The sequence below is a fragment of the Ovis aries genome, chromosome 3, assembly GCF_016772045.2.
Source record: "Ovis aries strain OAR_USU_Benz2616 breed Rambouillet chromosome 3, ARS-UI_Ramb_v3.0, whole genome shotgun sequence".
In the NCBI taxonomy this organism is placed as follows: Eukaryota; Metazoa; Chordata; class Mammalia; order Artiodactyla; family Bovidae; genus Ovis; species Ovis aries.
In genome coordinates, this window is record NC_056056.1 from 100,600,171 (window position 1) to 100,627,312 (window position 27,142).

Below are 27,142 nucleotides of genomic sequence, written 5' to 3' on the forward strand. Positions count from 1 at the left end.
AGGAATCTGCCCGCCAATGCAGGGGACAGGGATTTGATCACTGTTGCGGGAAGATTCCACATGACTAGGAGCAATGAAGCCCGGGTGCCTCAACTACTGAAGCCCACACTCTAGAGCCTGTGCGCCACAATAAGAGAAGGCACCACAGCGGCAGCGAGAAGCCCGAACACTGTAACGGAGACCAAGTGCAAGCGAAAATAAAAATTAAAACAATAGATTGGGTGTGTGGGGCTGCAATGTGCACACTGCTATATTTAAAATAGATAGCCTTTATGTTTACCAGGGGGACAGCTGGGGAGCGATAAACTGGGAGATTGGGATTGACATATACACACTACTATATATAAAGTCAATAATTAGTAAGAACCTGCTGTACAGCACAGGGAAGTCCACTCCAAACTCCGTAATGACCTGTCTGGAAAAAGAATCTAAAAAAGAGTGGATATATGTCTATGTATAACTGATTCACTTTACTGTACGGTAGAAACGAACACACTATTGTAAATCAACTAAAAAAAGAGATAACCAACAAAGGCTTATTTTTTAGCGCAGGAAACTCTGCTAAATATTCTGTAATAACCTAAATGGGAAAAGACCTTGAAAAAGAATAGGTGCACACATATATAATCACTTCACTAAACTGCTGCTGTTGCTGCTAAGTCACTTCAGTCGTGTCCGACTCTGTGCGACCCCATAGACGGCAGCCCACCAGGCTCCACCGTCCCTGGGATTCTCCAGGCAAGAGCTAGTCATTAGCAAACACTCTCTAACAACGACATAAGAGATGACTCAACACGTGGATATCACCAGATGGTCAATGCCGAAATCAGATTGATTCTATTCTTTGTAGCTAAAGATGGAAAAGCTCTAGAGAGTCAGCAAAAACAAGACCTGAAGTGGACCATGTTTCATATCATGAGCTCCTTATTGCAAAATTCAGGCTCAAATTGAAGAAAGTAGGGAAAACCACTAGAACATTCAGGTATGACCTAAATCAAATTGCTTATGATGATACAGTGGAGGTGACAACTATTTGTCACCCCACCTAATCCCTTCAAGGGATTAGGTCTGGTAGACAGAGTGCCTGAAGAACTACAGACGGAGGTTCATAACACAACACAGGAGGTGGTGACTAAAACCATCCCAAAGAAAAAGAAATGCAACAAGGCAAAGTGGTTGTCTGGGGAGGCCTTACAAATGGCTGAAGAAAGAAGAAAAGCAAAAGGCAAAGGAGAAAAGGACACATATACCCATCTGAATGCAGAGTTCCAAAGAACAGCAAGGAAAGATAAGAAAGCTTTCTTAAGTGAACAATGCAAAGAAACAGAGAAAACAATAGAATGGGAAAGACTAGAACTCTTCAAGAAAATTAGAGATACCAAGAGAAAATTTCATGCAAAGATGGGCACAATAAAGGACAGAAATGGCAAGGCCCTAACAGAAGCAGAGGAGATTAAGAAGAGGTGGCAAGGATACACAGAAGAACTGTATTTAAAAAAAGGTCTTAAATGATCTAAATAACCACAATGGTGTGCTCATTCACCTAGAGCCAGGTATCCTGGAGCGTGAAGTCAAGCGGGATTTAGGAAAGTGAGAGTCGCTCAGTCGTGTCCGACTCTTTGTGACCCTATGGGCTATACAGTCCATGGAATTCTCCAGGCCAGAATACTGGAGTGGGTAGCCTTCCCCTTCTCCAGGGGATCTTCCCAACCCAGGGAGTGAACCCAGGTCTCCCACATTGCAGGCAGACTCTTTACCCGCTGAGCCACAAGGGAAGCCCAGGACTGGATTTAGGAAACATTACAATAAACAAAGCTAGTGGAGAAGATGTAGGTCATACCTGAATGGTCTAGTGGTTTTCCCTACTTTTTTCAGTTTAAGTGGAGATGATGGAATTTCAGCTGAGCTGTTTCAAATCCTAAAAGATGATGCTGCGCAAGTGCTGCACACACCTGAAACTAACCCAACATTTTAAATCAACTATTTTTTGTTATGTGTAGTCACTAAGTTGTGTCTGACTCTTTTGCTCCAACATAACATAAAACCTTTAAAAATTTTATTAAAATGATTGAAAGGGAGTTTAGGAAATTGCCCTTTGTCTCCAATGCCCCCCAAAAGGTTCTGGGTCTCTGAGCTGGGATGGTCCCAAGTTTCTAGGTCTACCGTGAACACAGTTCTCCTTCTGACAAGTCTTCTTGGCCAACCAAGGGACCCCACTAGGGTGAAAGCCAAGAGCCCCAAATGGAGGGAGGCACCTTTCCCATCTCTCTTTACTGGGCCACAGTGAGAATTAGCATTCTGCCCGCAAGCACACTGCTACTCTCCCCTTTGTTTTGAACACAGAGTCACTCATCTGGAAACTCCAGGCTAATAGAAATGAATTGTGTGTCCTGATGCTGCTATGTTCTTGCAATGCCTGCTGCTGCCTTTATCACCAAATAAAACAGACAGAAAGGAAGGCTCCCTATTTTTTTTTACTGCCATTTCCCCCTGTGTGTGGGCTTACGATGATGTACAGAACATGCAGTCAAGAGCCTATGAAAGGGAAGCCTGATGGATGGGCTCCAATTGGGAATGGCAGTGTACACTGCCTGGGGCCAGGCTTTTTCACTCTGCACCAAGCCTGCACTCAGGGGCACTAGCAAGTGTGCACAGAACAGAACATCTGAGCTCACCACAACCTTTATGGTGATGGCCAGCCCTTCCTGTTAGACATACAGAATTTACATCCAGAGAAATGAAACAACAAGGTCAGTCTTTCCTAGTAACCAAGTTATCTCTCCACGAATGGGCACTTGGCTGAGAAAGCAGAGCTCACAAATTCTGATCATCATCCCAGCTCTGCTCAACACAGACCTCTTGGGGATGTTTCCTCTCCCCGCCGTGCATGTTTTTCAAGGATGCTCCCAACCTGCTGAAAAGCTCGTGGAGGGCAGGGTTAGGCTCTGTATCCCTTTTTGTACTTTCCACTTGCTCAGGAACTTAGTTAGCCAATCATGATTCGAGGGTGATGGAATGGCTACTGCCATTGGTCCACACCAACCAACACCCCCAGGAGGGACAGAAAGTAACAATCAGCTTCCCAAGACTGAAGCTTTTCCTTCTGAGAAGCCTGATACTGCAAAACTGCACGGAAAGGCCTCTTATTTATTGCTTTTAACTCCTCTCTCTTGACTGCACCATTTCATTGATGTTGAGACTAAGGATTAGACTCAAAGAATAATAAAATGGTCTAGCCTGTGTTTCAGAACCAGCACTCACTCTGTAAGTGAGAACCAGCTACTCTCTCGCCTGACACTCTTAATCGTTATTAACAAAAGGCCACAATAAGAATGAAATAATGCCCCTTGCAGCACCTTGGATGGACCCAGAAGTTATCATACTAAGCGAAGTAAGCCAGAGAACAACAAATATCACATGATATCCCTTACATGTGGAGTCTCAAAACATGAGACAAATGGACTTATTTACAAAACAGAAACAGACTCTCAAAAGACAAACCTACAGTTACCCAAGGGGAAAGGGAGAGAGGGATAAAGGAGAATTTGGGGATCGATATATATACATACTACATATAAAACAGATTAACAACAAGGTTCCTACTGCATAGCACAGAGAACTATACTTAATATCTTGCAATAACTTATAAGTCAAAAGCATCTGAAAAAGACAGATTTATAACTGAAAAAGACAGATATATATAACTGAATCACTTAGCTGTATACCTACAACAAACACAACACTGTATATCAACTATACTTCAATTTTAAAGAAACACACACACAACTAACATGGTTAGCAGACATTTGGTCTGTTCAAAATGTCCAGGGAGACATTTGGTCATGCCAGAAGGTCCTTGATGTCCTAGTCCTGTCCAGAACCATTTGGCATGGACTAAATATATTCGTGGATGTTTTGGATAGCATCAAGCATCTTTTTTTTTTTTAATTGGAGAAAAACTGCTTTACAACATTGTGATGATTTCTGCTGTACAGTGATGCATATCAGCCACAGTTATACATATATTCCCTCCCTCTTGAGCTTCCCTCTCCTCTCCTCATCCTCTCCAGCTAGGCCATCACAGAGAACCAGGCTGGGCTCCCTGTGTTATGTAGCAGCTTCTCACCAGCTATCTATTTCACACATGGTATTATACATATATCAATGCTACTTTCTCCATTTGTCCCACTCTCTCCTTCCCTCATGGCGTCCACAAGTTTCCTCTCTGTATTTGCGTCTCCAATCCTTCCCTGCAAATAGGTCCATCAACATCGTTTTTATAGGTTCTACCAGTTCAGCTGCTGAGTCATGTCCCATGAACCGCAGCAGGCCAGGACTCCCTGTCCATCACCAACTCCTGGAGTTTACTCAAACTCATATCCATTAAGTCAGTGATGCCATCCAACCATCTCTTCCTCTGTTGTCTCCTTCTCCTCCTGCCTTCAATCTTTCCCAGCATCAAGGTCTTTTCAAATGAATCAGTTCTTCACATTAGGTGGCCAAAGTACTGGAGTTTCAGCTTCAACATCAGTCCTTCCAACGAATATTTGGAACTGATTTCCTTTAGGATGGACTGGCTGAATCTCCTTGCAGTCCAAGGGACTCTCAAGAGTCTTCTCCAACACCACACTTCAAAAGCATCAATTCTTTGGTGCTCAGCTTTCTTTCTTGTCCAACTCTCACATCCATACGTGACCACTGGAAAAACCATAGCCTTGACTAGACAGACCTTTGTTGGCAAAGTAATGTCTCTGCTTTTTAATATGCTGTCTAGATTGGTCATAACTTTCCTTCCAAGGAGTAAGCGTCTTTTAATTTCAAGGCTGCAGTCACCATCTGCAGTGATCTTGGAGGCTAAAAAAATAAAATCTGTCACTGTTTCCATTGTATCCCCATTTATTTGCCATGAAGTGATGGGACCGGATGCCATGATCTTCGTTTTCTGAATGTTGGTTGAGCTTTAAGCCAACTTTTTCACTCTCTTCTTTCACTTTAGTCAAGAGGCTTTTTAGTTCTTCTTCGCTTTCTGCCATAAGGGTGGTATCATCTGCATATCTGAGGTTATTGATATTTCTGCTGGCAATCTTGATTCCAGCTTTGTGCTTCCTCCAGCCCAGTGTTTCTCATGATGTACTCTGCATATAAGTTAAATAAGCAGGGTGACAATATACAGCCTTGACATACTCCTTTTCCTATTTGGAACCAGTCTGTTGTTTCATGTCCAGTTTTAACTGTTGCTTCCTGACCTGCATACAGGTTTCGCAAGAGGCAGGTCAGGTGGTCTGGTATTCCCATCTCTTTCAGAAGTTTCCAGTTTATTGTGATCCACACAGTCAAAGGCTTTGGCATAGTCAATAAAGCAGAAATAGATGTTTTTTTGAAACTCTCTTGCTTTTTCCATGATCCAGCAGATGTTGGCAATTTGATCTTTGGTTCCTCTGCCTTTTCTAAAACCAGCTTGAACATCTGGAAGTTCACGGTTCACATACTATTGGAGCCTGGCTTGGAGAATTTTGAGCCTTACTTTACTAGCGTGTGAGATGAGTGCAATTGTGGGGTAGTTTGAGCATTCTTTGGCATTGCCTTTCTTTGGGATTGGAATGAAAACTGACCTTTTCCAGTGGCCCATGGCCACTGCTGAGTTTTCCAAATTTGCTGGCATATTGAGGGCAGCACTTTCACAGCATCATCTTTTAGGATTTGAAATAGCTCAACTGGAATTCCATCACCTCCACTAGCTTTGTTCGTAGTGATGTTTTCTAAGGCCCACTTGACTTCTCATTCCAGGATGTCTGGCTCTAGATGAGTGATCACACCATTGCGATTATCTGGGTCATGAAGCTTTTTTTGGTACTATCCTTTTGTTTATTCTTGCCACCTCGTCTTAATATCTTTTGCTTCTGTTAGGTCCATACCATTTCTGTCCTTCATTGAGCCCATCTTTACATGAAATGTTCCCTTGGGATCTCTAATTTTCTTCAAGAGATTTCTAGTCTTTCCCATTCTATTATTTTCCTCTATTTCTTTGCATTGATCACTGAGGAAGGCTTTCTTATCTCTCCTTGCTATTCTTTGAAACTCTGCATTCAAATGGGTATATATTTCCTTTCCTCCTTTGTTTTTTGCTTCTCTTCTTTTCACAGCTATTTGTAAGGCCTCCTCAGATAGCCAGTTTGCCTTTTTTCATTTCTTTTTCGTGGGGATGCTCTTGAACCCTGCCTCCTGTACAATGTCATGAACCTCATTCCATAGTTCATCAGGCACTCTATCTATCAGATCTAGTCCCTTAAATCTGTTTCTCACTTCCACTGTATAATCATAAGGGATTTGATTTAGGCCATACCTGAATGGTCTAGCGGTTTTCCCTACTTTCTTCAATTTAGGTCTGAATTTGGCAATAAGGAGTTCATGATCTGAGCCTCAGTCAGCTCCCGGTCTTGTTTTTGCTGACTGTATAGAGCTTCTCCATCTTTGGCTGCAAAGAATATAATCAGTCTGATTTCAGTGTTGACCATCTGGTGATGTCCATGTGTAGAGTCTTCTCTTGTGCTTTTGGAAGAGGGTGTTTGCTATGACCAGTGTGTTCTCTTGGCAAAACTCTATTAGTCTTTGACCTGCTTCATTCTGTACTCCGAGGCCAAATTTGCCTGTTACTCCAGGTGTTTCTTGACTTCCTACTCTTGCATTCCAGTCTCCTATAATAAAAAGGACATCTTTTTTGGGTGTTAGTTCTAGAAGGTCTTGTAGGTCTTCATGGAAACTTAGGTATGTGTTAAGATACTATATTTGTTTTTCTCTGACTTACTTCACTCTGTATAACAGGCTCTAGGTTCATCCAACTCACCAGAACTAACTCAAACTTGTTCTTTTTAAAGGCTGAGTAATATTCCATTGTGTTTTTTATGGCTGAGTAATATTCCACTCCACATCTTCTTTATCCATTCATCTGTCAATGGACAATCTAAGTTGCTTTCACATCCTAGCTATTGTAAATAGTGCTGCTATGAACACTGAGGTACATGGGTATTTTTCAATTATGATTTCCTCAGGGTATATGCCCAGTAGTGAAATTGCTGGGGTTTTATTCCTAGTTTTTTTTAACAATCTCCTACTATTCTCCACAGTGGCTATATCTATTTACATTCCCACCAACAGGACAAGAGGTTTCCCTTTTCTCCATATCCTCTCCAGCATCTCTCATTTATAGTTTTTTTTTTATCAGTTTTATTATTTTATTGATTATGTATTTATATGTTTCCATGCTCTTAAGGTATGGAAATCTACTTACTACAGTTTTTAAAATTTTTATTGTTTGTAGATTTTTTGATGATGGCCATTCTGACTGTTGTGAGGTGATACCTCACTGTAGTTCTGATTTGCATTTCTCTAATAATTAGCAATGTTGAGCATCTTTTCACGTGTCTATTGGCCATCCAAGGACCAAGCATCTTCTAGACCAAGTATCTCTTGAACATTCTGGCCAGGACCAAATGTCCTGCATGGGGTAGCACACTTCTAACCTCAGCACCCCGACTCCCTCCCTCCATAAGAATGCATGAGGTTATGGAACTGGGGCTTCACCAATAGGCAATAATGTATTTTTAATTAACGCCAATGAATTGACCATTTAATATTAGCTTAAAGGAAGAGGCTCACATGAAAGCCTTTCTTCTTAGCATTCAGTTCTATCAAGAAATGGAGTGAGGACCTCCCTGGAGGCCCAGTGGTTGGGAGTCCCCTGCTAGTGCAGGGGACACTGGTTGGCTCCCTTTTCCCAGAAGATCCCACATGCTGTGGGGCAGCTGGGCCTGTGCCACCTGTGCCAGTACAAACCTGAGCTCTACAGCCCCTGCTGCACAACTAGAGAAGCCACTGCCACGAGGAGACTGCACCGCAGTCAGAGTCGCCCCCACTCGCCACAACTAGAGAAAGCCGCGCACAGCAATGGAGACCCAGCATAGCCATAAACAGACAAATAAAAGAAAAAGAATTGCAGTGGGCTGTATTTTATGATAGTGCTATCACTATCACTATGATAGTGATAGAAACTTGTTTTCTTTGGAAAGTGATGGTTCCTACTGGCTGTTTCTGTCCCTACCCCTTGGGCACGTGGGCAAGTCATGTCATAAGAAGCCGCCAGGAGTCCAGACTTTAGAAACTGATGCCTAAATGTGAATCCCTGCCTGCCCCTGTCTGCCCGCTCAGTCTTGGGTTTCTTCAGTGTAATGTGTGTGCTGGTCACTCAGTCGTGTCTGGCTCTTTGCGACCCCATGGACTGTAGCCCACCAGGCTCCTCTGTCCATGGAATTCTCCAGGCAAGAATACTGGAGTGGGTTGCCATGCCCTCCTGCAGGGGATCTTCCCGGCCCGGGGATTGAGCCCAGGTCTCCTGCATTGCAGGCTGATTCTTCACCATCTGAGCCACCATGGAGCTAAAAATAACCTGTCAAGGTTTAGAGTTAATTAAGTAAAATGTTGCAGACACATAGCGTGTGTCCTGTGTCAACTTTTCTTATCAGCACTGTGTACCCTGCACTGTGCTAGGGGCTTCCACTGAGCTCCATTTATTAATAGTTTCTCCAAAATCCCTAGGAAGAAGGTATGGCTATTGTTGTTCAGTTGCTAAGTCATGTCTAATTCTGTGCAACCCCATGGACTGCAGCACAACAGGCTTTCCTGTCCTTCACTATCTTCAGGAGTTTGCTCAAATTCACATCCATTGAGTTGGTGATGCCATCCAACCATCTCATCCTCTGCCGCCCCCTTCTCCTTTGGCCTTCAGTCTTTCCCAGTATCAGGGTCTTTTCCCATGAGTCAGCTCTTCAAGTCAGGTGGCCAGAGTATTGCAGCTTCAGCATCAGTCCTACCAATGAATATTAGCATCAGTCCTACCAATGAATATTCAGGGTTGATTTCCTTTAGGATTGACTGAGTTGATCTCCTTGCTGTCCAAGGGACTCTCAAGAGTCTTCTCCAGCACCACAGTTCAAAAGCGTCAAATGTTCAGCACTCGGCTTTCGTTATAGTCCAACTCTCACAACTGTAAATGACTACTAAAAAAACCTTTGTTTTGACTATACTGCCATTTACACCCCCATTTTACAGAGTAGGAAATTGAGGCTAAGAGAGGTTTAGTATAATAGCTCATCTAAAGGCGGAAAGTAAAAGTGGTAAGAATCAAGGTTGGGGTTATCTGATTCTAAGCCTGTGTACTTCCTGCCACACTGCACTACTTCCTGGATGAAACACACACACACACACACACACACAAAACTGTGTCACATTAGAGTTAAAAAGACATGTTTAAGACTGGAACAGAAAATGGTAAACTGTGTCTCATTATCCAGGGATCCGAATGTCTCTCAACCAAACTGTTTCTGTTTTGAGCACAAGGATCGTGCTTTTACATCTTCCACTAAAGAAAGTAGCCTATCGTTCTGTATACACAATAGGGCATGCAATTAATCCTCACTGGATTTACATGGAAATTTAAAGAAGAAAGTGGATCTGTGTCCTGGTTTAGAATACTCGATCAAACAATGCAAATAAACCATGAATTCCCCCAAAGCTTTGAAAACCTTGCCAAATATAGCTCATGTTTTCTGGAGACAAGAAGAGTTCTGATCTGAAGCTCAACACTTCTACTAATCTCATCAAAAATATCAGGAGTGCAAACAATTCCTATCAGACCTCCAGGTGGGATTAGGGAAGGACTTCCCATGTTGCAGCTAAAAAGTCCCACAGCTAGAGGCTTTGGAAGTGACACAGTTTTAGGACTGTGTTTCTCTTGTCCTTCCCCCCCGCCCCCCACCCAGGTGTTATGAAGAATACTGCATTATTGCTGCTATTCTGGCAAAGAGAACAGGGTATACCCAAACAGTCTAAACCCGTTTCCCAATCTGAGGACGAGAGAGGGGTGAGGACCAGCAGCTTTGCTTCCCAGTATCTGTGCTGGGAGGTTTCTGAATAGGCAATTTAGGAGAGTTGGGTGCCCATGGCTCAAAGCAAATGGGGATGGGAATAAATGGAAACTGCATACAATTGGATTTATTTCTAAGAGTTTTTAGCCATGATTTTATTGAAATGTCTCTCATTACATCAGATGATCTCTGAGGATGGCAGACCCTAAATATGCATTTTTTTTTCAAACTTTATTTTGTCTTGGGGTATATCCAATTAAAAATGCTGTGATAGTTTCAGGTGAACAGCAAAGGGACTCAGTCATACAAAGACATGTTCAGTTCAGCTGCTCAGTTGTGTCCAGCTCTCTGAGACCCCATGCACTGCAGCACACCAGGCTTCCCTGTCCATCACCAACTCCCAGAGCTTGCTTAAACTCAGTCCATCGAGTTGGTGATGCCATCCTGCATTTATACCTCTTCCGGATTGCGAGGTAAGCCATGTAGTAGAGAGACAGGGCTGAAACTGGGGGCCCGGGGGTGACATGAAAGATGATGATGGTGGGACTTTCCTTCTGGTCCAGTGGCCAAGACTGTGCTGCCAATGCAGGAGGCCCAGTTTCAATCCCTGGTCGGGGACCTAGATCCCACATGCCGTAACTAAGAGTTCACATGCCACAACTAAACATCCTGAGAGCCACAACTAAGATCTATGGCAGCCAAAAAAAAAAAAAAAAATTAAAAAAAAAATTATGGCGAAAGCCAAACTCCTGTGGACTCAGAGTCACATTAGGACACAGACTGGACCTGCCAGAGAGAATGAATTTGTTATCATGTGATGAGATACATGTGTGGTCTGGGGAGTAAGAACAGAGTCTGGCATTTAGGAAGGCTGTATTTAACTTCTGCTACTTATTACAGCTTTAGGGTATCTGAAAAGTTGCTTAGCCTTATTGGGCCTTAGTTTCCTCGTCTGTAAAATGGTAATAACAGGGATGCACACCTCAAAGGCATGTGGAGGAGGTGATACGAGATAATGCATAGAAACGTTCTTAGCCCGGTGCTGAGCACCCGGAAATGAACAGGGCACTCAGGACACGCCCAGTGAGCGCTGGCCAGCACTGCTGACCTTGTCTTTATCGCTGATGGGAGTAGCTTGTAAAGGCGATATTATAAAATGTTCTTCATCTTCACATACGGGGGAGGCTTCGCAGGTGGCGCGAGTGGTAAAGAACCCACCTGACAACGCAGGAGACATGAGTCGTGGGTTTGATCCCTGGTCGGGAAGACTCCCTGGAGGAAGGCATGGCAGCCCGCTCCAGTGTTCTTGCCTGGAGAATCCCCATGGACAGAGGAGCCTGGTGGGCTACTGTCCATAAGGTTGCAAAGAGTTGGACATGATTGAAGCAAGTTAGCACACATAGCAAGTAATACTTCTAAAAAAATATAAGAAGAGCTTCTTGGTGTATTTGTGGCTGATCCAAAAATAACATGAGAGGAGGGCAGGACAGAAATGAGGACCCAAGTCTGAGAAATGTTGCGTCTGAGAAAGTGGAAGCTTATTGGGTGAAGGGGCTTGTTGGAATCTAGCAGACGGGGCAGGGTCAGCCAGGCATGGGGCTTGGGTCTCTGCTCTCTGTTCACAGCATCCTGGGAGTCCACCAAGAGGCAAGATGCCCCAGAGTGGAGAGCTGGAGGCCTGCCCATGAGACAGGGTGCCAGGACTCTAGTCTAGTCTGGTCTATCCATTTACATGTTGTTTGGGACCCATATGGATTTTACAACCCTTGTAGGTGGTGGTCTAAGACAGCCATGGTGCCCAGTGCCCAGTGAAGGGCCTGTTAGACTCATCCGAGGAGCTCCTTAGGTTTAAATGGAGTTCCAATGTTTAAATTGTTACTACACACAGAGAGAACAAACATATGGATACCAAGGGAAGAAGGCAGGGTGGGGTGAATTGGGAGATTGGAATTGGCATACGGACGCTATTGATACCATGTACAAAACGGATAACTAATGAGAACCTGCTGTATAACACAGGGAACTGTGCTCTGTGGTGAGTAAATGGGAAGGGAGTCCCAGGAAGAGGGGATATATGAATACCTACGGCTGATTCACTTTACTGTATACCTGCGACTAGGACAACACTGTAAAGCAACTATAATAAAAAAATACACAGGAAAAGAATTTTAAAAATAAATAGTTATTACAGAACAACTTTCAAAGGAATGGAAAAGCAGAGATTTAGAATATCCTGAGTCCCCAGCAATCCTCACTCCACGTTAATCTGAGTTTGTCTACACTTCAGGCCATTTCCCTGCTCCCTGATTTTTTTAAGGAAAACTTTGGGAAATGAACAAACAGTACCAACATTCCCTGTGATTTGGGTCTCAGAGGTCTGAGTGCCTGGGGGGTTATGGTTCTCAAGGCTGCCCCTCACCAGGCAGGATGGAAGGACAGACTCGCCTGGGGCCGCTGAACTGGGTGACCTCTGAGAGCTCCGTCATTTACAAGTGGAGAATTTTGTAGGTGACAGTCGGGTGGCGGGCTCTGGGAGGGGAGGCAGACAGACCCTTCAGCTCTGCGGGTGTGTTAGAGGTTGTTGGGGGGGCTTCCCTGGTGGCTCAGTGGTAAAGAACCTGCCTGCCAATGCAAACGACGCGAGTGTGATCCCTAATCTGGAAAGATCCGACTTGCCAGGGAGCAACTAAGCCCATGGGCCACAACTACTGAGCCTGTGCTCTGGAGCTTGGGAACCACTTCTAAAGCCCATGCCACACAACAAGAGAAGTGACCACAGTGAGAAACCCTCACACCGCAACTAGAGAAAATCCCACACAGCAACAAAGACCCAGTGCAGCCAAAAATAAAGAAATACATTAAAAAAAAAGAAGAGAGGGCTTCAGGGGCTTGGGGAGGGACCTGCCAGCCGGGCGGTGGGAGGAGGAGCAAAGAGGAAAGAGCCTGGAGGAGGGAGGCTTGTCCGCTGGGCATGAGCAAAGACTGTCCTGAGACAGGACATTTCATGTCTGTGCAAGCTAATGATCTGTGGTCACCTACCCATCGCCACCATCACCTGGGACCCCTCATGGGCAAGACACCTATTGGTCATCTCTCTTTCCCCAGAGCCTGGTGCAGTAACTGCCAACTTGGGCTGATTTTATGAAACTGATAACATCCGACTGGGCTGTACCTTCCAAATATCCACTTTATGACTCCTCATTTACAGGAGGGATTCAATGAAAGTCCACCAAAGGGACAAGCACAGGCACAGCTATAACAGCACTGATGTGCCAGCAACCAAGCTGGGGTTTCTGGTCAACCCGAAACCAGTGCCAAGTGGCCGTGATCCTGGCAGACGAGGAAGCTGAGACAACATATATGGAAGAGCACAGCCCAGTGGGGATGGCCATTCCATGTCCAGTGTGAGCTGCTGATTATGCCCATTATTGTCCAGGGCCGACTGCTTCCCAACAGCAGAAGTAGGATTTGAGCCCAGGCTGGCCTGACTCCAGCCATGTCACCTGGCCAAGGAATGTCCATCCTGGAAACGCCGTAACCAGAGGCCTTTAAAAAGAGGGCTGGGTCAACAGGGTCAGTACATGGACATGCGAAAACTACAAACAACTTGGCAAGTCCTAGACAATGAGTAACTTCAGGGTAAGGAACAGAATTGGGGTAGCCGGTATGAATTCTGGGGGCAGAGCATGCAGTATTTCATGGAGCGTGTGTTTTCCATCCCTGACTGTGCCTTTCTCTGCAGAGTGAGAACAAGCAAGGTTTAAATGTCTCTTACCTCTTTGCTCTGTCTTTCTCATCTTCATCCATTAGATTGTCTCTGCAGTTTTTCCTGCAAGAAAAAAAGAGAACAGATGATGACTGTCTGATTCTCATCCTTTCTCCCAGGTCTTTCTGGTTGCCATCATTATTGTTGTTTTTGTTTAGTCCCTAAGTTGTGTCCGACTCTGCTACCCCATGGAATATAGCCTGCCAGACTCCTTTGTCCATGGGATTCTCCAGGCAAGAATGCTGGAGTGGGTTGCCATTTCCTTCTCCAGGGGATCTTTCCCACCCAGGGATCCATCCCGGGTCTCTGGCACTGGCAGGCAGATTCCTTACTATTAAGCATCATTTTGGGCTGATCTATTAAACCACATGCTTTAATCCATAGCTTCTCATACTTTCTGGTTCCAGCAACCATTTGCATGCTCAAAAATGACTGAGGACTCTGAAGAGCTCTTGTGTATGTGGGTGAAAACTGAGAAATCGTAAAGATATAAGCATGCTGTCCATTAGGCATCAGAGAGATGTAGCTGACAGATGTTAAGGAATTTCTGGAAAAGTCCACCATAAGGACCTCCCTGGTGGCCCAGTGATTAAGACTTCGCCTTCCAGTGCAGGGGGCACAGGTTCCATCCCTTGTCAAGGAACTAGATCCCACATACCTCGCAGCCAAAAGCCAAAATATAAAACAGAAGCAATATTGTAAAAAATTCTATAAAGACTTTAAAAATGGTCCATGTCAAAACAAACAAATAAAAAGAAAAGTCCACTGCATACTCACGTGAGCAAACAGGCAGATGATATGCCAACATTACAGAAATCGTTTTGACCTCATGGAACCCCCTAGTTCCCGAGATCACACGTTGGGAACTGCTTTCTGGACCTAGCTCAAAGCAGCATCTGTTTATTTCAAGCCTTAAACCTGAAAGCTGCCCATGACATTCTAAAGGAGAGCATTTATTCATCTGTTCCTTCAAATATACAAACTCCTCTTAGGCAGCCTGGAGGAACTGGGGCCCCATATGAGTATAATTGCTGTCCTTTTGAGTATAATTGCTTTACAATATTTTCTTAGCTCCTGCTGTACAGCAAAGTGAATCAGCCATACATACACCTATATCCCCTCCTTTTGGGGATTTATTTCCCAAGTACGTCACTACAGAGCATCGAGCAGAGTTCCCGGTGCTATACAGTAGGTTCTCAGTTTATACACAGTATCAATAGTGTGTATGCATCAATTCCAATCTCTCAGTTCATCCAAGCCACCCCTTCCCCCTTGGTGTCTACATGTTCGACCCCTACGTCTGTGTCTCTATTTCTGCTTTGCAAATAGGTTCATCTGTGCTATTTTCCTAAATTCCACATCATACACATTAATATATGACATTTGTTTCACTCTGACTTAATTCACTTGGTATGACGTGATGAAAGCATTTCCTTTAAGGTCAGGAGCGAGACAAGGATGTCCACTCTCGCCACTGTTATTCAACATAGTGTTGGAAGTCCTAGCCACGGCAGAGAAGAAAAAGAAATAAAAGGAATCCAAATTGAAAAAGAAGAAATAAAACTGTCAATGTTTGCAGATGACATGATGCTATACATAGAAAATCCTAAAGATGCCACCGGAAAACTTCTGGTGCTAATCAATGAATTTGGTAAAGTTGCAGGATATAAAATTAACACACAGAAATCTCTTGCATTCCTATACACTAACAATGAAAGATCAGAGAGAGAAATTAAGGCAATAATTCCATTTATCACTGCAATAAAAAGAATAAAATAGCTAGGAATAAATCTATCTAAGGAGGCAAAAGACCTGTACTCAGAAAACTGTAAGATACTGATGCTGTCTTTTTTCTTTTAAGGCACACAGATGTGAAAAGTAACTATCCAGGAACATTCTTGCAGCCCCAAATCATCAGAGACGGCCTTAGCATCTGGGCCTTCGCTCTCCCAGGCCACTCACTAGAAGCCTCTTAGGCTCTGACCAGGTGTCCTCTTCTCCACGCAAGCTGGTGATCCTTGGAGCCACATTTCTGATTCCTTTTCCTTCACATGCCCCCCAGGGTCCCTTCTATCTTGGGGGCTCCCCCTCCAGCCAGCCCTCCATGCAGAAAGACTATCAGGATGTCCTGAGGCCAGAGTTAGGTGAACCGGAGGCAGGAACACAAGGCAAAGTGTGATGGAGACATGAGCGGGGACCACGTGGAAATGGAGTCACCGTGGTCCACGTGCTTCTGGTCTCCAAGCAGAAAGTCTGATGTCAGGACTCCAGAATTGACACTTTGAAAATGCACTAATGTTTACTCTTGAAATTCCAAGTTCTAGATCACAATTTTTTAAATGAAAATAACTCATTTCATGAAAAAGACAGTATGAAATTTTTTTAACAACAAGGTTATCTACATGCTACTTCTTCCAATCCAATATAAGCTCCAATATCTGTAAGCTCAGATGCCGTTATTTTTTAATTGGAAGATACTTGCTCTACAGTGTTGTGTTGGTTTCTGCTGTACAACAACGTGTACAGCTATAAGTATACACATACCAGCTATGTTGGAAAAGACCTATTAGTTGCTCAGTTGTGTCTTGATTCTTTTTGACCCCATGGACCGTAGCCTTCTAGGCTCCTCTCTCCATGGGATTCTCCAGACAAGAATACGGGAGTGGGTTGCCATTCCCCTCTCCAGGGGATCTTCCCAACACAGGGATCAAACTCGGGTCTATATCAGCTATATGTAGGCATATGTGCCCTCCTTCTTGACCCTCCCTCTGCTTCCGCCCACCCCAGCCCAGATCCTGCCCCTCTACATTGCCAGAGCACTGAGCTGGGCTCCCTGTGTTTAACAGTAGCTTCCCACTGGCTGCGACAAGAACATCAGAAGAAAGAATGATTAGAGGCCAAGCTCATTCAAGAACATGGCTATAAAAATTCTAAACCAAACATGAGCAAATCCAATAGGACCATGGATAAAAATGATAAACTTAGATAACAATTCATCATGGGAACAGATGAATCTTTGCTCTGAGATAATTTCATTGTGTGGTGTTCATCTGCTGTAAGCCCAGACACCAACCTGAGCCAAAGAGGGAAAGGGATTGTGCAGCCACAGCCCTGTTTACACACAAGCCCCAGTCGGCAGGCATATTTCAGTGACAGATTTGCGAGACACGCCATTCGGCAGTTGAGGCTTGTATCATAATTAAAGTGGGTTAGCACATCTGCAAACAGGCATCTGCTTAATGTTTCCCGCATGGAATCTGTTCAAAGCTTTAAGACATGGAAAATGCGGTCCATTCATTTAATGATGTGCTACCCAGGTCTGCGCTCCAAGGAGAGGGGTGGCCATCTGTGTGCCGAAGGCGTGAGTTAGGCTCCAGCCGCAGGGAAAGGGTCAAAGTCTGGCGTTTTCCCAGCTGCCCCTGGACAGAGCACATTCACAGGAGGATGTGGGCTTCAGTCTGCTTTGCTGAGGGTCTGAAATCCTGATTGGACAACTGAGGTTGCTTCGTCATACACAAAATTCTACAAATGACTATAGGCTATAGAGTTACAAAGAGTCGGACACAACTGAGCAACTAATCACACACACTTCCTTGAGGCCTTCATACAGGCAGAATTATACAGGATTTGTCCTTTGGCAATGGGCTTATTGCACTCAGCATAACACTCTCCAGATCCATCGTGTCTTGGCGTGTGTCAGAATCTCCTCCCTTTATAAGACTGAATCATATTCCACTGTAAGCATGGACCACCTTCTGTTTACCCGTCCTCTGTCCACGGATACTGGTTTGCTTCCCCTGTTGACTATTGTGAGAAACATGTGGACCCCTCCCCTCTTGTATTTGAGTCACTCTTTCACTTCATGGTGTGGAGGAGCTAGAGAAGCCCACAGCGTGCAGGGAAGAGGGCAAGGGGAAGAAGACAAGCCCCGTGAGATCAGGCTAACGGAACAACAGAGAAGTTAAAGGGTGACAGCTACATTTCTCAACTGTATAAAGCGTTTCCAGCTTTGTTCTTCTTTTTCAAGATTCCTAGTTATTTTAGTTCTTTGCATTTCCGTGGAAGTTTCAGAATCAACACTGTCAATTTCTATAAAAAATGGCTGCTGTGATGCTTATTGGGACTGTGTTGACTAAAGATCAGTTTGGGAAAACTGATCTGTAACAATGCTGAAGCTCATGCGCAGAGCATCTCTCTGTGCAGATGCACCGAAGAGTTTTTACCAAAGCACGAAGATGACACCCATGTGCGATTTTCTACGATTCAATAGATGCTCTCTGAGAGTCCTGGTTCCCATGGCACTTAGGTGGTGGGAGGCAGGCAGGGTGGAGGGGGCAAGCCACAAGCACATCAAGTGAGTAAACAGAGGGCCTGTTGCTGCTCGTTTAAGCCAAGAGGGCAGTGTGATGGGTGGGGTTAGAGCGGCGAGACACCCAGGGAGACAGGATGCAGCTGGCCTCTGCTCTCAGTGACACAGGAAGGCACTGGGGCTTTGGGTCAGAGGACTGGCCTGTCTACTTTCAGCTGTGACTTTTTTTTAGATTTTTTTTTTTTTATGAGGACAAATATTAACAAAAAAATTTTTTTTGTATTGAGGTATAGCCGATTAACAATGTTGTGATAGTTTCAGGTGAATAGCAAAGGGACTCAGCTGTGTGTATCCATTCTCCCCCATATGAAGAGCTGACTCACTGGGAAAGACCCTGATACTGGAGAAGATGGAGGGCAGGAGGATAAGGAGCTGACAGAGGTGATAGATGGATGGCATCACTGGCTCAATGGATAAGAGTTTGAGCAAATCTAGGCGATAGTGAAGGGCAGGGAAGCCTGGCATGCTGCAGGCCATGAGGTCACCAAGAGTCGGACACGACTGAGAGACCAAACAACAGCATCCTCCCCCAAACTCCCCTCCCATCCAGGCTGTGAGGAGGACCATTTTTAAAGTCTTTACTGAATTTGTTACACCACGGTTTCTGCTGTATGTTCTGCCTGCAAGGCATGTGAGATCTTGCTCCCCAAGTGGGTATCAAACCCGCCCTGCTCACATTGGAAGGCAAGGTCTTAATCACTGGACCACCCTGGAAGTCCCCAGCTGTGACTCTTAAAGAGCTTAACTATGTTGGCAGGTATGAAAGCGCCAGCAGAAGCCCGGTCCACAGCAGACACTCAATGTCTGCTTCCCCACTTGGATGGCAAGGACTCGGTACAAAGCGCCTTTACCCATTACCCAGGCCATGATGCCCAGCCCAGCTCTTTAGCCACATCAGGCGCTCGAGACATCCATGAGGAATGAAGGAGAGGAGAGAGCGGGGGAGGGAGGGAGGAGGAGAGGAAGGACACCGCCGGGACCAAACCCCGTCTGAATTCTCAATACTGACCATACTAACTCCCACAGGCTCCTCGGTGATCACGGTTAACCCAGGGTACCAGCACTACAGGGCACGTCTGAAGGTACGAGTTATTGACAAAAGAGAAAATTCGCTTTAACCAGCACCTTCAAGAGAAGCCAATGGCTCCCCTACAAACCCTCGACCACCACCAGCTTCTGGAAAACCCTTGTCTCATCTCCATGCTCTGTGGGTGGAGTGGGTCTCCACTCCTAAAGGAATCAGGAAGGCGGAGCTGCCCAGGGACCCCGGCTCTGGGGACAGAGCTTGCTCTGGGCTGTGTATCCTTGAGTTGACCCATCACCTGCTAAGAACTTGTGGGCCTTTGACCACAGAGTCAGACCGACTTCAATTTTAGCTCAGACTCACTTGTTCCATGACCTTAAGCAAAGCTCTGCAACTTCATGAGTCTGTTTCCCTCATTCTAATGGGAGGCCACCAGGTAGAAAACGTGTGAGACGTTAAGGAGAGATGCCCGTGAACAAGGAGGGCCAGTGTGTTCCCCAGAGCACAGAAGCCTCAGGCAAGTCCTGTTCACCCACATCTGCCCCAGGTGACCACCCTGACCTTCCTGCATCCCCTTCCAGCTCACCTTTCTCTTTGTTTGCCTTAATGAACACACTCTGCCCAATGAGAAGACCACTATAGAGTGAAGGGGGTCGCACCGACCTCAGGTTTCAGAGGGAGGCGATCCTGATCAGGGAAGGAAGTGCCGTTTGGGGGCAAGGAAGCTTTTCCAGCCAGAGAACCAGACAGGAGCTCCCACCCCACCTCCCTCCAGAGACCACCTGTGGCTGCCAGCAAGCAGGGCTGTGGAGTCCCTGACTCACTTGTCCCTGGCACAAAGAGAACATCACAGTATCATCCATGACAGTGAGTTAGCAGGCCAGCCACAGAAACTGGTACTCAACCTGTCACAGGTCTTTGGGCAGAGCGGAGTTACCGTGCCTGCGCGCTAGTCAGTGTCAAAGCCTCTCTGTGTGTACTCACGGAAGACAGACAGACAGACACATACACAGCGGTGCTGCCTGAAGCATCCAGTGGGAATTCAACAGAACCTTAGGTCCTTCTCAGGAAGAGACGCAGAGGGAAGAGAGAGTGAAAGAAACACAGGGGGACGTGACTGAGGACGCCCTCGATGAATATCTAGTGACTTTAACTGAACAGAACACCACAAATGAGGTCTGCAGATGACACCGCCATTACCTAGGTGAAATCTCTGCCTCCCAAGGCTTCATTCTCACAGACACCTACTACACCGTGGATCACAACTCTGGCCTTTGAACAGGGACTGGCAAGCGGCAGTGCTGTTTTCTCATGCCCCACCTGCCCCGAGTCCCACAGTATGTCAGCAGGGAGGTGGGATTAATGCATCACACAGGGGCCAGGGCCCCCCGGGGACTGGCAGCTCACTCCCGGGGCTCCAAGAAGGCTGTGCACATCCTCCACGGTAAGGTATGTCATTCCCCTGAAGCGAGGGTTTCCTGTAAAGAGCCACCTGCTGAGCATTTTAGATGCCAGGCTTCCCTGGGGGCTCAGATGGTAAAGAATCTGCCTGCTATGTGGGGGACCTGGGTTCAGTCCCTGCGTCAGGAAGATGCCCTGGAGAAGGGAATGGCGACCCACTCCAGCACTCTTCCCTGGAGAATTCCATGGACAGAGGAGGCTGGCGGGCTACAGTCCAAGGACCCCATTAAGTGACTAACACTTTCACTTTTCATCCAATCTCTGCTGTATCATAGTGTGAAAGTGCAAAGCTGTGTCAGTGAGCAGGTGCAGCTGTGTCCCAATAAAACTATTTATAACAAGCTGGGGATGAGACAGAATTCCTAGAATCAGTGCTCAGACTTTCTCTTCAGTATCTTTTTAATTCTGAACTCTTTGTACAGCCAGCCTGGAGAGGCCCAGTGGGTCATTCTGCATCATGGTGAATTCCCCCTGAAATGGCTACCCTAAGCTTATTGCATTGCAAGGCCCATTTTTTTTTTTTTAAACTAAAATTATGATGTTTTCAAATTGTTGGAGAAATGGTTTGAATTACAGGCCCTGAGGTAGCTGGAAAATTTGAATATTCCTCCTCACTATACCAACCAAACTTGGTGGCTTTAGGTTATTAAAAATAAAAAATACTGCAGATTCACTTTGTTATACAACAGAAACTAATACAACACTAGAAAGCAATTATACTCCAACAATAAAATAAAATTTTTTTAAAAAGGAAAACTACTGCAAACAGCAAGTGGAAACCCAAAGATATCTCCCCGGTTGGCTGGGGCTTATTTACTGTCAAGAGCATGCACGCCTTCTGCCTTCCCAGCCAGCGCCTGGCAAGAAGACCTTGTGTCGTCTTGGATTAACATCTGCATCTTTCATGTGGGAGCTCAGCAATGATTTTTCCTCATTATATTTAATAAATAAAAAGGCTCTGAAAAACAGTTGCTGATGAACTGTGGTGCAGACTTGTCTTCCCTTTGTCCTTTGGCGGAGGCTAGGAAATAATTTCTACCTTTTAATTCTTCCTCTCCAGGCCATGTTGTTTTGGCTGCAATGATTCATTCACTGGGGGAAAAATAGTTCTTTTAAAGGAAATGGATGGTGCCAACCTAGAGCCACCCACTCTTGCAACCCCAACTCTCGCCGAGCGGGGCCATTCTCAGCACCATCCCTCACATTCTGCGACTTGCGAAAGTTGAGGTGGATGGGTCTACCCTTCACCAAAGCTCTCTCCACCCCTCCTGGCCAGCTGGCTGGAGCCTCACAGAGCTGGACTCCTAGGAAAAACCAAGGAGAGCCCCATACTCAGTGAAGTCCCGTGACCCTATGAGGATGACCCCCCAAGCCTCTCGAAGGTCAAGGCTGAGGATTTATCTGCCTATTAAAATCATGATGCTCCCTTCGTGTTTTCCTTTTTCCAAGGGTCTGATGATCTATTATTCAGGGCAACAGTGACATAAACAATAAAGGAATGGAAGGAGAAAGTTAGAAAACTTGTCATTAAGCAAATGTGCAATGACATCGTTCAGTTGGCAAAGACTTTCCAAAAGAGAGAGCACTGCTAAACCTGGATCAAAGGGTCATCCTAACATGACATGTGATTCTTGCAACCTTTGGGACTTATGTTCTCATCATTGACGATTCCTTTTACGAGCTCCTTTCTGAAGAGTTCAGACTGCACAGCGTAAACCAGACTTCATGAGAGAATCTGATGGGTGACGGTGTGTGGTCAGGATGTGGACAACAGATGCCTATAAAAATCACCAAGAGGGGAAAGGAGATTTGTGAGTCATGCTCGGAACTGAGTCAGTGAAAGCCTCTGTTGGGAGCTGCCACAGACAAACGGAAATGAATCCACACAACGCTGCTGCAGCCCGGCACCCCCATCCACCACGCTCCTTCGCGCCTGGAAGCGCTCATCCTGACAGGCTCAAGTTTGTCAAGAGAGCATAAGAAAAAGATGTCCTGAAGTGAGAAGTCAAATTTGCTTAGAACACCCAGGCTGTGGAGTTTGTGGTTTGATATCAGGGCTTCAGGTAAATAATGTTTAATAGGTACAGAACTTCTGTAACTGCGGCTGTTGTTCAGTTGCTCTGTCCTGTCTGACTCTTTGCAATCCCATGGACCGCAGCACACCCGGCCTCCCTGTCCGTCACCAACTCCCAGAGTTCACCCAAACTCATGTCCATTCAGTCGGTGATGCCATCCAACCATCTCATCCTCTGTTGTCCCCTTCTCCTCCTGCCCTCAATCTTTCCCAGCATCAGGGTCTTTTCCAATGAGTCAGCTCTGCATCAGGTGGCCAAAGCATTGGAGTCTCAGCATCAGTCCTTCCAATGAGGCAGGAAAAATTAGTTTGGAGTTAATGAGACGTAGATTTGTGTGTCCTCTGGCCTCTTTCCTTCACTCAGCACCATGGTCCAGACAGAACCTGGGAGTGATGACCTCATCTGTAAATGGGGGATGAGCCCTCACTGTCCTCCTAAGAACACATCAGGACGGCTCAGCTGCATTTAGCAGAAAGCAGGCTGGGTGAGAAAGGTGAACTGCTCCCTTTCTAAGGTACAGTGAGCCATAGTGACCTTGGGATGAGGCCAGCATCTTTACAGCTTCAGGTAACTTACCGGCTGCTGCACACCTGGTTGGCACCGAGTAGCCTTATTGTGCATCATCTTCCCTTTTCTCCCATCATTGCAATTACTTCTTTTTTTTTTTTTTTTTTTACAGTTTAAACAGAGAGCACTGCCCTCCCTGGAGAAGGCAATGGCACCCCACTCCAGTACTCTTGCCTGGAAAATCCCATGGACGGAGGAGCCTGGAAGGCCGCAGTCCATAGAGTTGCTGAGGGTCGGACACAACTGAGCATCTTCACTTTCACTTTTCACTTTCATGCACTGGAGAAGGAAATGGCAACCCACTCCAGTGTTCTTGCCTGAAGAATCCCAGGGACGGGGGAGCCTGGTGGGCTGCCGTCTATGGGGTTGCACAGAGGTGGACACGACTGAAGTGACTTAACAGCAGCAGCAGCAGCAACTGCCCTCCCAGCAAAGGCAGCGTGCTCCAGCCCACCACCTCTCCTCTGAGCCCAGGGGCCCCACAGAACACTCCCCTGATGCTCCCAACTCTACCGTGACTTTGTGTGTTCATTTCACAGGTACCCCGTGAAGTTAGATCATCCCACACTCCCTCTGTCAGTTCCTGATGTACAACTCAGCTGAGCCCAGTTCCCCAGGGGAAGCAGGTGCTGCCTGCGGTGGGGTTTTCCCCTAGGATGTGGGAAGGAAGGTCCATCCACACCACCTGGACACCTCTCCCCACCTGATGTGAGAGTCTGGGTTGATCTGGAGCTCACGGTTGGGAAACTGGTCATGGTGACTGATGCTCAGACTCGTCTATGCTGGAAAAAAAAAAAAAAACAGGTGGATGCCTTGAGCTTGTTGGTGTGTCTGCTGTGGGTCACGCAGCTCTTGACATGTTGTCCCCAGGGCCCTGGTCCCACTCAGCAGGGAGCAGCCTCTGATGAGGGAGGCGGTACCACCCTCTAGTGAGCAGCTGGGCTTGTGAGATGAAGAACCCATCACAGGAAGGCCCTGTGGCCATGGTCATGTTTTAGAATGTGCCACAGGCTTTGGTTAGAGGACAGTTTACAACGGGAACCGTGTTGCCCCCTCTTGTGCTGGATGCTGCCCTCTATATGTCCCCACGGTAAAGCACAGCAATGGCCTGAGTCTCCCTGGGGCTCCCCAGCAACATCGTGCACCCTGTCTCTCCAACCCTGGCCACCGCTGTGAAATGTACACCAGGGTTTACAGGACAGGTGGGTCGCAGGTAGCCGCTAAATGTCCCAGAAGCTGGCATTTCTCCTTAACACTCGCAGATCCTTTGCACAAAGTCTAAAGAAAGGCCTGCCCTCTGGACATGAAGGGAAGATGAGGTCCAGAACAGATGCAAACAGTACATCAGGCAGGAAACCCCCAGGAAACCACCTCTCCTCCCTTACCCCAGAGAGGGGACTTGAAGAATCTCTGCTGAGAAGACCCTGCCTTGGGCAGAAGGACAGCCATGGGCTGAGACCCAGTCCTGTTCACCAAGCAAGCAGAACATTGGCAGGTCCAGAAATGTCCGGTTTTCACATGTTTAACAGTCAACCTGGCAGGATTGGAAAGGTCCAGTTTTATACCTTTGGTGATTCACAGTGTAAATTAATGGTAAGTTAGAGGACCTCCATCCTTACTCATATCCATCCCTGGACAGCAATCTCTGGACGTGACACCAAGCGATGCACAAGTCACGCACCAGCTCAGCACCCCTCCTGCCTGAGCTCTGAAGCCCAACGTGGAGGCTTCAGGGTGTCAGGGTGAAGGCAAGACATGACCCCTCCTCAGGACACTCAGCCAGGGCTCTGGGATGAGAAAGCACAGGCCCAGAACGTCTTTTGGGAGGCATATTAAAAAAGACACTTGCTCCTTGGAAGAAAAGCTATGACAAACCTGGACAGCATATTAAAAAGCAGAGACATCACTTTGCTGACAAAGGTCCATCTAGTCAAAGCTATGGTTTTTCCAGTGGTCATGTACAGATGTGAGAGTTGGACCATAAAGAAGGCTGAGCACCAAAGAATTGATGCTTTCGAAGTGTGGTGCCAGAGAAGACTCTTGAGAGTCTCTTGGACAGCAAGGAGATCAATCCAGTCAATCCTAAAGTCAAACCAGTCAAACCTGAATATTGACTGGAAGGACTGATGCTGAAGCTGAAGCTCCAATACTTTGGCCACCTAATGTGAAGAGCTGACTCACTGGAGTAGACCCTGGTGCTGGGAAAGGCTGAAGGCAAAAGGAAAAGGGGGTGACAGAGGATGAGATGGTTGGATGGCATCTGGCATCGTCAACACAAGGGACATGAATTTGAGCAAACTCCAGGAGTGAGGGACAGGGAAGCCTGAAGTGCTACAGTTCATGGGGTTGCAAAGAGCTGGACATGACTGAACAACAAGTGCTGGGTACCTGATACACGAGTTAGTGACATAAACCACAGGTAAAGCTAAGCTTCTGGTTTCCCCATGTCCACTTATTCGATCATGACGATGTCATTCTCCTTTTCTTCCCTGGATGACCCTAAGAGATACCATCCTGTGCCCATAAGCAGCAATGCAGGGACATGCAGCTAAGAATAACATTGTGACAGGCCATCATTAAAAAGTCTACGAGTAACAAATGCTGGAGAGAATGCTGAGAAAAGGGAACCCTCCTACACTGTCGATGGGAATGTAAATTCATGCAGCCACTATGGAAAACAGCATGGAGGTTCCTGAAAACACTAAAAATAGAGCTACCATATGATCTAGCAATCCCACTCCTAGGCATATATCCAGAGAAAAATGATAATTTGAAAAGATACATGCCTCCCTATGTTCACTGCCGCTCTATTTACAGTCGCCAAAGCATGGAAATAACCTAAATGCCCATTAACAGATGAATGGGTAAAGAAGACGTGATATATATATATATATATATATATATATATATATATGTATATATATATATATGGAATATGACTCAGTCATTAAGAAGAATGAAATCATGCCATCTGCAGCAACATGGATGGACCCAGAGATTAACACGCTAAGTGAAGTCAGAAAGAGAAAGGCAAATATCATGTGATATCACCTACACCCAGAATCTAAAATATGGCAGAGGCGAACTCATCTACAAAACAGAAACAGCGTCAGACCCAGAGAAGAGGCTTGCGGTTGCCAGAGGGGAGAGGGATGAGGGAGGGCCGGACCGGGAGGTTGGGATTAGCAGACACGAACTACGACACACAGAACAAGGCCCTTCTGTACAGCGCGGAGAGCTCTAGCCAATGTCCTGTGATAAGCCATAACGGAAAATATGAACAAGAATGTCTGTATATGTACACCTGAACCACTTCACTGTACAGCAGGCGTTAAACACATCATAAATCAACTCTACTGCAGTAAAATAAAATTTGAAAGTGAAACTTTTAGTTGCTCAGTCATGTCAAACTCTCTGCGACCCCATGGACTGCAGCCTGCCTGGCTCCTCTGTCCGTGGGATTCTCCAGAGCTGGGCGACCCTGTGTTCGGGTGCTGGCCCTAGGTCACCTCAGGCCTCAGGTCCTAACTCTTCAGACTAACGGAAAACGGGACAACCAGATTAAATCACGTTCCTCCGAAGATTGCCATCTGTACGACTCAGAAAGCTCCTTGCTCCGCCTGGCCCCTCTGGACAGTGCTAAACAGGCTTAGCCTGCTGTAGGCAAACAGGAAAAGTAGGTCAGCTCAGCAACACGGTTCTTCCCCGGTGAAGAACCAGTGGTGTGAAGGCAGGGTGGCAGCAAGAGAGGGGCAGCGCCTCCCCAGCCCTCCTCCACCCAGGCCATCCCCTCCTGTGGAGGCTCTGGGCACCGCCCAGGGGGCTCAGACAGCCATCGGGGACAGACAGAGACCCAGGGAGTGAGGAAAACTCAAAGGGAGTGTAGAGAAAGTGGTTCTCGAAAAAAACAAACTGAAGGAGAGCAACCCACTCCAGTGTTCTTGCCTGGAGAATCCCAGG

General features: G+C 46.2%; 1 protein-coding gene across 7 annotated transcripts in view; it reads right to left on the minus strand.

The window, feature by feature from the left end:
• Nucleotides 1–27,142, minus strand: part of NPAS2 (neuronal PAS domain protein 2) — a 204,754-nt gene that overhangs the window by 114,494 nt on the left and 63,118 nt on the right. For all 7 annotated transcript variants that reach the window (XM_060412417.1, XM_004006132.6, XM_060412415.1 and 4 more), the window contains exon 2: nt 13,696–13,749. In XM_060412417.1, the coding sequence (XP_060268400.1) occupies nt 13,696–13,727 (32 nt within the window). In that variant the 5' untranslated portion in view covers nt 13,728–13,749. The remainder of the gene's footprint in view (nt 1–13,695; nt 13,750–27,142) is intronic.